Here is a 14053-nt window from a genome sequence, read left to right as displayed (position 1 = left end):
AAGTTCTTAGATCCGTAAGATGATGAAAACCAACTATTTCCATTAAATCCCCACTAAAAATATATTGGAAGGGTTACACATATGACTACATTTTCTTTAGTATATCATAAATCTTAGGAGAAAATTCATTTCTACCCTTCTTTGTGGAGGATAAACATCTGCTGCTTTTTTAAAGCTGTGAGCTAGCCTTGATCCTGAAGCCTTATTAAGGTTCTGCATTGTATCCCCTCTTTCAATCCGAAGGGTTGGGTTTGAGCAGAGGTTCTACATTGTATGCCCTTTCAATCCGAAGGGGTGCATTGGATTGGCCCTGTTTCTAACGTCTATTGCTAACTTGGGAAATCAGATGCCAAATCTGGAATGGGAGCAGTTAAACTAGGTAAAGTAGACTGTTCATTATTAAGCCTATAAGTTCCTTTACATGTTACAGGGGGCTCAAACCTTCAAATCCGAGCTCCCCTTTTTCTTTTAATGGGATAGATTTTAGGATGCCAAGACCCCCGATGTGGGTGAGGCAACTGTTTAATGGCGACTGAGCCATCCCTGGGATTGAACCAGCTAGAACGCGCAAACACAGTACTGGCATAAACCAGTAAGCCCATCAGGTCTTTGGCATTCCAGCCCCTTTTGCTGGGTCAGGGCTCGAAGATTTTAATTAAGGCGAAGGAAGTACTCCCTTCTGCTGCACATGCCATTGCCTGACGTCCAAGACGACCTCTGCTCTCCCTCCATCGCCAACATCTGCATTCACACAACACACACAGACTAACACACATGCATTCACACAGAGTAACACATACATGTGCTGTCCGCCATCCTGCTGCTGCAGGTTGCTGGCAATGATCATCATGCGCCTTGCTTGGTGGCCATATTGACATCCACAATTCAGGTCATTATTATTACTTACCTTAGCCTTAAGCATCTTGTTCTCTTCTATCAGCAATTGGGCCTGAAAATGTAATAGAGGCACGCCATTAAATCGCATGTCAGTTGTATGTACATTGACAAATCATACATAACCAAGTTTGTGTGTACGTGTGTAGCGTGTACGGCTTAGCTTAGCCTTTGCTCTTGAGCATCATAATGAACCCTTGCTTTTGAGACACAAGTCTTTTGTGCATACCTGCTCCTTCAGTCCCTGTACTTGTTCCATCAGTAGTTTGGTCTGTCCAACAAATTGAGACGCAATTGTTACGACATGATTGGTAATAGCATAGCACCATAACCAATCAACCTGCATGCGGTTCTGAGTTCACCTGTCTTGATCTCACACGCTCTATAGCTTCTCTTAGCTGGCTTTCTAGGTTTTCTATCTCTTGCAAAGGTGACAACTCAAGGTCTTCACCCATCAAGCGCCTGCAACATTCAAACAGGAGCGGTGTAGAACTTGTACCACTATCGCTAATTATTCCAGCAAAAGCAATTTGCCTCTCACAGACCATTAGTTGCGTGTTCTCTGGAAGAGCATTAATCGTTGCAATCTTGCCATACCTGAGAGCATTTTGCATGGCTTTCAACTTGCTGTTACGCCTTGCAACTTCCTCTTTCCAATACTACAGGAATAAACAAGCCTTTGAAAAAGGTGTCTTTCACAGGTCAGATAGCAAAACAAAAAAATCAACATGGAATATGGTTTTCCAAAGTAGCTAATTGTCAGATAGGGAAATTTCTAGTATAACTATCTAAGTATATACAGAGAAATCGGTAAGGAAGATGGCTTCTCCCAATATTTATTTAATCAATGTGGTTAAAAGTACCCTTAAAAGGAGTTATGCTGTTAGTCCCGAGCACAAATATTTATGTACATAGATACCTACATACTTACCTGCAAGGGTGGTTACAGAAGTTGGTTCATCATCCTTATATGAGTTGCTGGAGAAAGATCCGATCAGGCAAAAATCTTTCACCGTCATATTATTTGTACACGGTTGAGTTTCTAAAGGAGATCACAATCATACTGGATAGATTTGATGAAGTCCGTGTTAGAAACATTGATCTGAACGGTGGACACCAGTATATATTAGCAGTATAATTGAGGAGATTTGATTGCAAGTGTGGAGCATTCGTTTCGATAAGCCATCCTAACAAAACAACTTCAGCGATTTTATAATGGAACAAGTAAACTATAGTAAGCTGGGAAGCAGGAGCTTGTTCTTTGTGAGCTTATTCAATCTGTAGAACTCCATATAAGCAGGTTTTATCAGGAGAGGGAGCTGGTGCCAATTCTCACACAGACAACAACTCACTATTGTTTTGTATTGTCTCTTGGTCTTGGTGTATGGTTTCCATTTCCTGAGCATTCTCTTTTTATTTCTTTTGCAGTGTTCTGCTTTCTTTGCAATGTCTCTCTTCTCTCTTTGGTTTGTGCAGTCTGTTACAGTACATTCTCAGGCTTTCATTGCTACAACCACTTCTAACATGGTATTAGACGTCTATGTCAGGTCCTATGGAGCTGTTTGCTGCTGTTGCAGGCCTGCCTGCTTCTTCCACTGCTGCTGCTGATCTTCCCTGACTGCTGCACATTTTTGGCCTGCATCCTGCCCCAGAATCCTGTGCTTTGCTGATCTGTTCCTTCTGTAGGCAGTACGATAGCATTTAATGCTCCTCTCATCTGTTTTCTGCTGACATGCATCGGTGTTAACAGGTTTTTCTCTGCATCTTTTCTTTGTTTCATCATCTCATTCTACCCTCTTCAATTGCACGTTCGTATAGTTTGTTCCATTGATGGTGAGCTTCATGGTTCTGATTATCTGACCTGGAGTGCCATCATCAAAGCTTGGTTTGTGTAGAAGCACCTATGTTACATTGTCTCAGGAGCTATTATGCATCCTTGGATGCTAGATCCTATTCCCTTATATTGGGACCGTGACAACTACGAGGAAACAATTCTTACATGAGAGTGGGATGACGTTCATGCCTATTCTACTCTTGAAGTTCTCAAATGCACGTCCAAAAAGGTCCTTTCGACGGCAGTTACATCCTTGCAAGACAAATTCAGAAGCGTGGCAAAAGCCATAGATGTTGTACAAGCCTCTATGGTGAGCTCTAGACCATGAAGTCTTTTCTACTTCAGATTACATAGGTACAAGATCAACTTTGGCATATGTAGTCTACCCTTCTAAAGACTTATCTTGTGGGGACTATGCTTAATAAGTTTCCGCTGGATTTTTGTGGAGTAGCCAATGCTTTAGGGGCATCGGACCCCTTCAACTTTACTCATATAACCTCCATGTTGCTGAAGCATAAGGCATCATTCTGGTTACAAGGAATGCATCTTTCTAGTTACAAGGGAGGCTTCCATCTCGATATGGTGGTCATGAGGACGCTTTTGCAACTTTAGAGAGGGGTGCTAGGAAGCAAAAGATAGGTGAAGGTACAACCCTATCACTATGGGAAGAAGGGATATCTTTGTAAGGATTGTTATGATCTAGCTGCATTGTGGGAAAAGATGAAGAAGAGGAAGCAGGATATAGACTCCTCCCCAAGGAGTCATCATCATCCTCATCTAACTCTTAACTCAGATCCAGACCCTTCGGCAAAGACAAAGACCAAGGCATGGAATATAGACTCCTCCCCAAGGAGTCATCATCATCCTCATCTAACTCTAACTCAGATCCAGACCCTTCGGCAAAGACAAAGACAAAGGCATGGAGATGTTCATCTTTTGCAATAAAGGAAAATGGCATATTTGCCCCATCCTCTACTACCTTGTAGTGTTGGTGATGTGGTCATCCCTCGTGGCTTTCCAATGTGAGAGAGGGAGTGTGAGAGGGCAACAGCTATGAGGCAATTGAATCTCATCCATATGTTGCATACAGGTGCAAAGGACCAAGAGAGGGGCTTCCCTTCTGCATCAACAAAGTTTCACAAGCTTTGAAATCTTGCAGCTAGGATTGATATGATACATCCAAGTTTATGATGGGTTGTTTTTGGAAGAAGAGCAAGCTTTGTTCCTAGTCTGAGTTCACATGATGGGACACTTTGGCAGTCTAGCTAAAGGTGGGGAGTCCATGGTCATGTATGCGAGGCATTGTTGATAGACATAAAGCGTTGCTATGATTCCTTTCTATTTTCAAGAGTAGGTATGATCAACAATGGTTCCTATTCTTTCCTAGGCACCTTGATGGTGGCTTGTGTACCCACTACTTGGGTATCCATGGTCATATTTAAGTGTCATTGTATGTACTCTAATGAGTTGCACTTCTCCTTGTATATTGTATTGTACTAGATGACCTATGATCTGAGAGAGGGTGCATATCCTAATAGATTGGGCACATATATTTATCAGTGTGATGTGGTAGCTTGTATTTTGGGCACCAATTTATGGCTCCCCTAGTGACTTTGTTTTAGCTAACTTGATTTTTTTGGTGGCTCCAAATGTTGGCGAATTTGTTCATGCTTTTAGGCCTATTAATGACCAAGCACTCTAGTCAGTGACTCAATATTATTTTGTATTTTCTCATCTTGCTGTGTGGATTCCATTTCCCAAGCATTCTCTTTTTGAGTTTTCTTACTTCATTTTTCCTCCTTTGTAGTGTCTCATTTCTTCTCTCTTTTATTTGTGCTCTCGAGAAAGACTTATAAGAAGATTCTAATCTATGTGTTGAAGTTGCAAAGAGACTTTGCACCTAACTTGAGTTTCTTTTTTATTTTTGAGCATTTATAGGGTTACCCTTGGAAGCTGTGAAATGAAGCCTCTGCAAAAAGGCTCTACACCTAACTCAAGTTGTAAAGTTATTCTTAGGCTTTGATGAGGGGTATTTGGCCATGCCACATGGAGTTTGTTTCATGGAAAAAATATTCAATCGCTCCCAATGCTTGCACGTAAGGCTTGTAGCTTTTACATTTTTCAAAAATCATACCTCCTTTCCACATTGGTCACTTCACCTAGAAACCACCTCAAAGACTTTATTGGCACTTTGCATAGGTTGACCTATAAGAGTTAGAGGCCAAGGATTTACAATATTCTTGATTTTGAAGAAGAGTCTACTTAGGTGGAAAGAGTAGGTTTACACCAAAAGATGGGCATGGATGGAGAAGCAATGACCATCTAAAAGACACAACTAGATGTTTGCAATGGGGATCCTCTCTAGAAATGTGCAAGGCTTTTGTTTAGTGTCTATCTAGGTAGGGTTGAAGCCTCATGGAAGAGGATCTCCACACAAAAAGGTTCAGATCAATGTCAACGCCATGATCCTATTTAAAACCCTTAGCAACCAATGTGGCTTTATATACAAGCTTGGGGCATCCAAGAGTACTCTTCCATTTATATACCCACTTGCATGGCAATGCATGTTTCCCATTAGGCAATGAAACTAAATCCCATGTATGGTTTTTCTGCAATGAATCAAATTTGAATTGCATAGCCCTTCCCCAACAATGACTTTTACTTTGCACATGGCCTCCTCATAAGTAAGGGGCTCATTACAATCTGTCACCATAACATATAGTCCATGAAGAGTGCAAACTGATTCGGTTGATGTCTTTCTCTAGTAGATCATCTCAAAATAGGTTGTGGGGCATGTACATCTTGTTTAATATCATGGTTATAGACCATTGCATCAAATGCAAGCTATCTAGCTAACTGTACAGCAATAGGAGGGTCCTCTTGGAAGATCACCTTATGTATCTCCACTACATGATGAGGCTGCTTATGTATCTTCTCCTTACGAAAGAAAACACCATAACTGCAGATGACCTTTTAAGCTAATATATCCCTTAGACAATAGCCTATCTCACCTATATCGGCATAACGAGGAAAGATGCATTTTATTAACTTAGGATCCATCTTATTGCATTTATCCTTGGATATATAGTAGAAAGCCTTATATCCAAAGACTCTAAAATAAGCAGATAACGGAGATTCTCCAAACCATACCTTCTCTACAACCTAACAACCAAATAGTAATGCATTGATTGACATATAATAGCTATGTAGCTCATCATTATGCATACATGGCTAAGGTTATGCAAGATGTGGAATCAACTTGTTTTGAGGATGCAGTGGGTAATGAATATTGGGATCGTTGCTATGGAATTCATACCTTGATTTTGTCAAGGGATAGGGTGAGAGCTATGTTTTGGGTTATGTTGTGTATTTTTAAAGTAGCTCGATGATTTTTATGATTTCCTTTGTGTACAGATTAGTTTGCAAATTCGACGAGTTGAGTTACCCTATCTTGTGGTTGCCAAAGAGAGCATGATTTTCAGCCAGATTGAGGGCTAAAAGCATGCTAAAATTCATTATTTTCAAGTGAGCATGCAAAGCCACTAAAGGCAAGAGAGACAGATCCAATCATTTTAAGTGGCCGTGGAAGATGGGTTTCGAATGCACTTTTAAAGAAAGACTTTGGCACAGAAGTGAGAGTGATTTTAAGCCAGACCAAGAACTAAAAGCATGCCAAAATTCATTTCTTTTAAGTAAAAATGCAAAGTCACTAGAGGCAAGAGAGACAGATCCAATCATTTTAAGTGGTTGTGGAAGATGGGTTTTTAGAGCACTTTCAAAGACGGACGTTGCAACAGTTTCAGATTTTCATAATTCTTTTTAAGTGACAGGTTTATTGAAGGCAAGTATGCTAGGTAGTGTATGAGTTGTAGAGGGGCAGGAAGAGATTTTCAGACCTCAATTTAGATGCGAGAGACAAGAAAAATTAAGTATCCAAATGAGATGGAATATAATGACTAAATATACAAACATAAAAAAACAATGATTGTGAATTGAAGAGTAGCATTTAGTTTCTGTTGACTATCTAAGGAGCAGAAGCATGGGTAAGTCCTCTCAATGCCGCACTGCATTAGGAAAAAGCATGGCAAAAATATCTTTGCACAATACATAGTTGATTATTAGATAAAATTGTTTGAGCACATTATGACATGATACACTACATATAAAGAAGCATTGTATTAAAACAAAAAACTTTTGGATGCATAGCACTTGTTTGTCAAATTATTTACCTATGATTGAGTGAAAGAGGTTCCTTTGCTATAGCTCAAAGCAGCTATCTTTGAAGAAGTTTGTGTGAGGTATTAAAACAAAAAACTTTTGGATGCATAGCACTTGTTTGTCAAATTATTCACCTATGATTGAGTGAAAGAGGTTCCTTTGCTATAGCTCAGAGCGGCTATCTCTGAAGAAGTTTGTGTGAGGACCTCCTAGATCAGGAAAGAAAAAACAACAAACTATGTTTCATTGTTCTTATTGTATTGGATGGTGGCATCAAAGGGTCAACCTCTAGGATGTAAGAGAGCCGTAGGAGCCACAAGATTCAGTTTTGGGTGCCCTGTTGTGTGTAAATTGAGATGAAGTAGTCACCTATGTATGGGAAGCTCCCTATACTTGAAGTCAAAATGGACAAACCATTGGACTACAGTTTTAAACTTATGTCTACAAACACATTAGTTAGATAAAATACTTCGTATCATCCAAATGCTCCTTGCCACAAGGCCATGAGGGTTTTTTTGTGTGTGTTCGTATCATCCAGAAGCTCCTTGCCGCAAGGCCATGAGGGTTTTTTTGTCTGTAGGAGCTCGACTAGAGCCGATAGACCCATTTTGAGTCTCGATATATGGTGTGTTTCCCAAGAGCTACTAATAAGTGGTAATCTTCAAACCTTGGCTAATAGGGACCTAGTCAAGTAGTGTATACCAAAGAGTATCAAGATAGATTCAATATATCCTAAGAGAAACCATCAAGCTGAGATTCAATGATAAGAAAGAACCGAAAGGGCTAGATGGATCGAGAGCAAGAATCTTTACGAGATCAAAAAGTGAGAGGTGTTATTGACCCTATTGCTCTAGTTGTCCTGTGAGGGAAAGACAGAAGCTCCTCGGGGAAGTTACTATATATACATACTCTACATCATGTGTGTTTAAGGTCTATTTATAAATATACTTGTGATTTTTTCTTGAATAAAACATAACCCTTTTCTATTCAATCAGTAAATAACCCCTTTATATTACACCCTTTTGTATGTAAAAATGTATAAAAATTGTATTTTAAAAATACATTATTTTGAACCCACGTGATGCACACATATATCATAAGTAACTTACCCGAGGGAAGCTCTAGCATTCCTCTTTCTCCAAAAAGCCAATCTACTTTGAGTGGGAGTGTAACCCCTCCAATACAAGCCCAGTCCTTATCATGGCACAACAAATTGCAAGCCCTATACAAACAGCGGATCTACTGGTGCTTGGTTTTTTCCTACCCACTTTTAATGGGTTAGTAGAAGAGAATGTAGAGATCTTTATTAGTGAGTTCCAAATGTTAATATTTAATATCTGGATTCAAGACAAAGGACATTTTATGATGTTCTTTAATATAACTTTGAAAGAAAGAACTATGGTGTGGTATCATGGCTTGGAAGCTAGAACCATAACTATGATAGAGCCTTCCGAAGAGAGTTTTCCCCTTGAGAGAGGTGATCAATATTAGTTGCGTGTTTTGAATGTAACATTTTAAGAGTCTCCTAAGAATGCTTGAGCTTATGCTAAGAAATTGAAGGAGGTGTTTCACAAATTGCAAGCCTCTATTCCCATTCCACATGTTTCTCGACTAAAGTACTTCTTATGTGGATTTGATTTTAGCATCCAAGTCTAGTTGAGTAGTGTTTCTCGCGCTAAAATAGGTATTTCCATTACACACGCAGAGAAGATAGAGACGCAATTACAAATGGTCTATGCATCTATTGCAAATCTAGATGTATAGGTTCTAACAATAATTTGGCTTTAGCTACAACCAAAGGAGGTCAAACCCATAACAAACCCTAATGCAAGAGGATATGTCATGCATAATGTACCTATTCTGTCGACTCCTCTTAATGGTGCCTTTTATAAGTAATTACGAGAGGTCAAAGAAGGAGATACACATAATGTGGGACCTTTTGAGGAAACTCCTAAACACGATGATAAGGACAATAAAATTCTTAACCCTGATGCGTAAGTTGGTCCTTTGAAAGCCGCTAATGACAAAGCAAACTGGAATAAGAAGCCAAAAAATAAGAAAGTGAAGGCCAAGAAAGAGACACCTAATCCTCTGAAGAAGTGACCAAGAGAGTGCATGGTTTGGTAGGAGAAGAGGACTATTTCTTACTTTATGGAATTTGATCTAGCAAGTCCTCTTTGTGAGGTCAAGCTTGATGCCATTCTCTTGCAACTAATTAAACTATCCCCTGGAGTGTGTACATTGGAGATATTATCAAACCCTTGGATATACCCTCTATCGATTATGACTAGTTTGAACATACTGAAAAACATCACCCAAGGGTGCTAGTATATGTTGACGGTATATTGGTGGATCATGTCATTGTGGATACAAGATCCTCTATCAACATTATGACCTCATAATTGATGGTGTAGAGGCTATGATTACAGATCCAAAAAGATGTCCTCACAATTTTAAGGATGGTTAGCGACAGTTTGAGACAATTGAAAGATTGCATTAATAAAGTTCATGTAATTGTTACTAATGTTGAATGTATCTTAGACTTAACGGTCATTACATTTATAGGGCGGCTAAGCTATCAAGTACTATTAGCAAGGCCATGGGACTTGCAATCCAACTACCAAGTCGACATACTGGATAGTCTTTTGATCTTTGGCAAAGGTGGCAGACAAGCTATAATTGATGCTTATCCGAAATCAACTCAAATCAAGACCACCCATATTCTCAATTAAACTAGATGCACTAGAGGGGTCTTCTGGTATAGTGAGACTTTGTCAATGATGAATCAAGAGAGAAGTCTACTATGGAGGACACTTATTAAGTAACTACTAATGAGCTTGTAAAATCTCCAGATAAAAATTGAGATGCAATGTGAGACCTTGACATGTTGAATGATTCATGATAGATCAAATTAGGGTCTACTCAACACAGAAGAAAAAAAGGACTGTGTCCTTAATCCAAGAATTCCATAATATATTCTCCTAGAGGAATTTCCCCTAGTTTAGCTATGCATACTATTCTCCTAAAAGAGGAAACATCTATCCAACAAAAAGTGAGGCACATGCATTAAGAGATGGGCTATTCGAGAAGTTACAAAAATTACATAAGACTAGCCTAATATTTCTTATGCAACACACAGAGAGTGGTGTTCAATTGTGGTATTTAAGCAGAAGAATAATTAAATCCGACTTTGCATTTATTTCAAAGAACTCAACATCAAACAATTAAGGACTATTACTAGTTGTCATTCATTGATCAAATCCTAGATTAATTAGTAGGTAGAAAAATATATTTCTTTTTGGATTGTTTCACTGACTACAATCAAATGGTCATTGCAGAGGAGAACAAGCTAAATATGACATTCTTAACCGTATTTGGAACCTTTGCATATAATCTCATGGCCTTTGAATTATGTGACGCATTCGGATCTTGACAACATACTATTGACAAAATCTTTAGTGACATTTTTTCCGAAGAGCTTAAAGTTTTCATTCATGATCTAGGAGCAACCACTACCTAGAAAAGATAGTTGATAATTTTGTGAAAATTCTTTGAACGTTGCAAGCAGTTTTGCATTGCTCTAAATCCAAGAAAATGTGTATTTGGAGTATCTTCTGGATTATTATTGGGCCATGTGGTTAGTTTGCTTGAAATTGCATGACTGATTTGAAAAATATTAGAGTCATTCTTACTATGAGTCCAACGAGAAACTCTAAGGAAGTGTATAGCTTATTATTATCAATCAGATATTATCGATGATTCATTAATAAACTTGCTAAAAGGATGTTGCCATTCACAAATTTATTATCCTTTAATTGTTTGTTTGTTTAGAGTGAGATGTGTCAAATATCCTTCGAGGATGTGAATCAAGAATTTGCTAAAGTGCCAGTCCTAAAAGCACCCAAAAGAGGTGAGAGGTTCTATGTGTCCATAACCACAATGTATAGTATCAGTTGTTGTTGTTTAGCTCAAATATGGGAGGAGAAATGGTACCATCTGATTGCATTCACAATCCCGAATTGGGTGTGCCTAAACTTAATTATATGTATATAGAAAATTTGTGCCTAGGAATACCAACAAATTCAAGCACTATATTCTATACAAGAAAGTAGTAGTTTATACAAAGGCTAAGGGGTTGAGATTATTCACTGAATAAGTTGTAGCCACCCAATTGCCTAGCAAAGTGGTTAATCACTTTGCAAGAATTCAATTATGAGATTAAGATAAGCCACTGAGATTGGAAGGTATCATGGAGTGTCTTGTAGACTTTAGGAGTTGAAAGGAGGTAGCTAGCAATCTCAATGGTCTGTTGAAAATAGACACAGCCTCCATTCCATCCTAGTATGCTGCAATAACACATTACCTATCTATAGGAGAGACTAGAGTCTCTTTGTCTATAAGACTGAGAAAAGAAAGATTAACCAACAAGCTTTAGAAAGTCATAACCCCACTTGTGGAGGACACTTTCTTGGATGGTTGACTATACAAAAAGCTTTCAGAGCTAGATATTGTTGGCTATCCATATTCCAAGATGCATTCACATATGTAAAGAGGTGCAATACATGCTAGAGACACGAAAGTAAAAAGAACATAAAGTAGCCATTCTCTTGTTATAGCTTTATTACCATTTGAGAAGTGGAGCATTGACATTGTAGGGTTCCCTATTTGGAGCACCATACCTAGAATAACGATACTATCAAGGAAGGCTCGTTTGGTGGAGCAAAGGATATAAGGTGATTGAACAAGAATATGGGATATTTGTTTGGAAGATTAAGGTATCACTATATGAGTCTCGTGAAAAACATCCCTGTAGATTTCAATGAAGGTGGGATACAACCTTTAGTTTATCAGATATCCTCTCAGTATGCCGAATTTTAATTCTCATAGTCACAAGTAGAGGAATTGACCATGTTCTCGACTGTGTAAACCTTTTATGCACCTATACAATGTATTTTGATAGAGCATCCAAAGATCTTAATGTCAATGGAGTGCTCAAGAAAGCCTACTTGGGGCCCGAAAGAAGCTTGCATGAGTTGAATGAAGCTAAAAATCAAATACATACCTGGAAAAAGCTTACTCAAGGCCTAGAAGAAGCCCACACAAGTTGAAAGAAGCTAAACATCAAATACATATCATTGAAGGTGAAACTATGGCTACCAACAAGGAAACATTTTTGTAGGTATTCAAATGGAAGTTCAAGCAATGTCAAGTCATGCTAGAGCTCCCAAGAAAAAATTCTCTGAAGGATGTTGAAGAGAGTAAGCTTAGACTAGAAGCAAGTGAGTAGAAGCAAGAGTTGTAGTAGAAGCAAGGTATTCTGCCATCACTATACGAGTCTCGTGAAAACCATCCTTGTAGATCTCAATGAAGGTGGGATACAACCTTTAGTTTATCGAATACCCTCTCAGTATGCTAAATTTCAATTCTCATAGTCACAAGTAGAGGAATTGACCATGTTCTCGACTATGTAAACCTTTTATGCACCTATACAATGTATTTTGATAGAGCGTCCAAAGATCTTAATGTCAATGGAGTGCTCAAGAAAGCCTACTTGGGGCCTGAAAGAAGCCTGCATAAGTTGAACGAAGCTAAAGATCAAATACATACCATTGAAGGTCAAATACATACTTGGAAAAAGCCTACTCAAGACCTAGAAGAAACCCACACAAGTTGAAAGAAGCTAAAGATCAAATACATATAGTTGAAGGTGAAACCATGGCTGCCAACAAGGAAACATTTTTGTAAGTATTCGAATGGAAGTTGAAGCAATGTCAAGTCAAGCTCGAGCTCCCAAGGAAAATGGCTTTGATGAAAGCTGAAGGGAGTGAGCTTAGACTAGAAGCAAGTGAGTGGAAGCAAGAGTTGTAGTAGAAGGAGCAAGAGCAAGTGAGAGAAAGATAGATGTGGGAACTCCAACAATCACAATGCGTGACCGACCTTTCCTTATTCAAATGTCATTGAAAGAATAAAGAATAAAGTGACACTGATATGTGCCTGCTACCCTACAATGTAGAGGTATGCAGATAGTATCAATGTAGCAATACGTAAGTGGCTAGGCATAGGCATATTTACTTCCAACATGCATATCCACTGAAGCATATCCAGATTGTAAAAGAGTGATGCAAGGCTTAGTACATTAAGTATAGCACATCCGAGTGCCTTGTTCTTCTTGCATGACAATATGCTCAACTCCCTCCTTTTTACACATCTAAGTAGTAAGTCTTGAAGAACAAAGAATGTGGCAATATGTGAAAATATATGAATTCAAATGAACCAACTATTGGAGTCCTTGTTTAGTAGAAGTTTAGGGTAGGCAAAAAAATTTGGACCTTGAATAGAACAATAGATGCACATGAGAAATTGAGTACCCAAGTGGAAGAGGAGAAAATGAAGTTTGAAAAAACTTTACATGGAGGGTGTGACCCTTAAGGCCTCCCCTCACAAAATTTTCACGCAAAGCGGGGGTGGGGGGATGCTTTTATCATGTAAAAAAAAAGGGAGTGTGCAAGCGAGGTGGAAAAAACAATATAATGGTGGAGAATGGGGGTGAGAGAGACTATGGAGCCAACAAATACTCTATGCAACTGATTGTAACACGATTCTTCTCTATTTTTTTGCTTTATATTGCGACACTTAGCTTCAGAAATAGTAGCTTGATAAAAAATCTACATTTGTAGTATTTCTCTCTCCTCTTGTGGGTTGTTCTTGTGGGAATGATCAAGAGAAGATTATGATGAGATATGGCTATCCACCTTGAACCAGATGAAGATGAGACAATGCTAATATTAAGATGTGACGAGACCAGAACTAAGTAGAGACTGAATTTAGACCAAATTACTAGCCATCTATGCAACTATAAAATATAGAAGGCGAAAAATTTCAATAAGTCTTATTTTTAATGAAAATTTGTTTCTTTTCAATGTTTAATCATGGAAATGATGTGCATATGGCATGAAATTTGATATGAGAGTAGAATGTTATGTGTTTGAGGACTATCATAAAGAAAATTCAAAAACCATCACATAATTGAGAAAGTAATTCTTTCAAATATAAAAAAATGTACAAAATGAAGTGATTTTGCTAATTATTGATAGAAGCGATTGAAAG

General features: G+C 38.4%; 1 protein-coding gene across 2 annotated transcripts in view; it reads right to left on the bottom strand.

Annotated features, from left to right (window-relative positions):
• Window positions 1-607: 607 nt before the first annotated feature.
• The window catches only part of LOC148013980 (agamous-like MADS-box protein AGL11), a 76202-nt gene continuing 62756 nt past the window's right edge, over window positions 608-14053 (bottom strand). The window contains exons 3-7 of one of the 2 annotated variants that reach the window (XM_087666618.1): window positions 1492-1553; window positions 1257-1356; window positions 1124-1165; window positions 908-949; window positions 608-741 (exon numbers count right to left, since the gene is read on the bottom strand). In XM_087666618.1, coding sequence (XP_087522744.1) covers window positions 652-741; window positions 908-949; window positions 1124-1165; window positions 1257-1356; window positions 1492-1553 — 336 coding nt within the window. In that variant the 3' untranslated portion in view covers window positions 608-651. Of the gene's footprint in view, window positions 742-907; window positions 950-1123; window positions 1166-1256; window positions 1554-14053 lie in introns of both variants that reach the window. The other variant, XM_087666617.1, reaches the window with a different exon arrangement.

The sequence above is a fragment of the Lygodium microphyllum genome, chromosome 25, assembly GCF_053477565.2.
Source record: "Lygodium microphyllum isolate KBCC chromosome 25, Lygodium_microphyllum_v1.1.10, whole genome shotgun sequence".
Lineage (NCBI taxonomy): Eukaryota > Viridiplantae > Streptophyta > Polypodiopsida > Schizaeales > Lygodiaceae > Lygodium > Lygodium microphyllum.
This window is presented reverse-complemented; position numbering and strand designations above follow the sequence as displayed.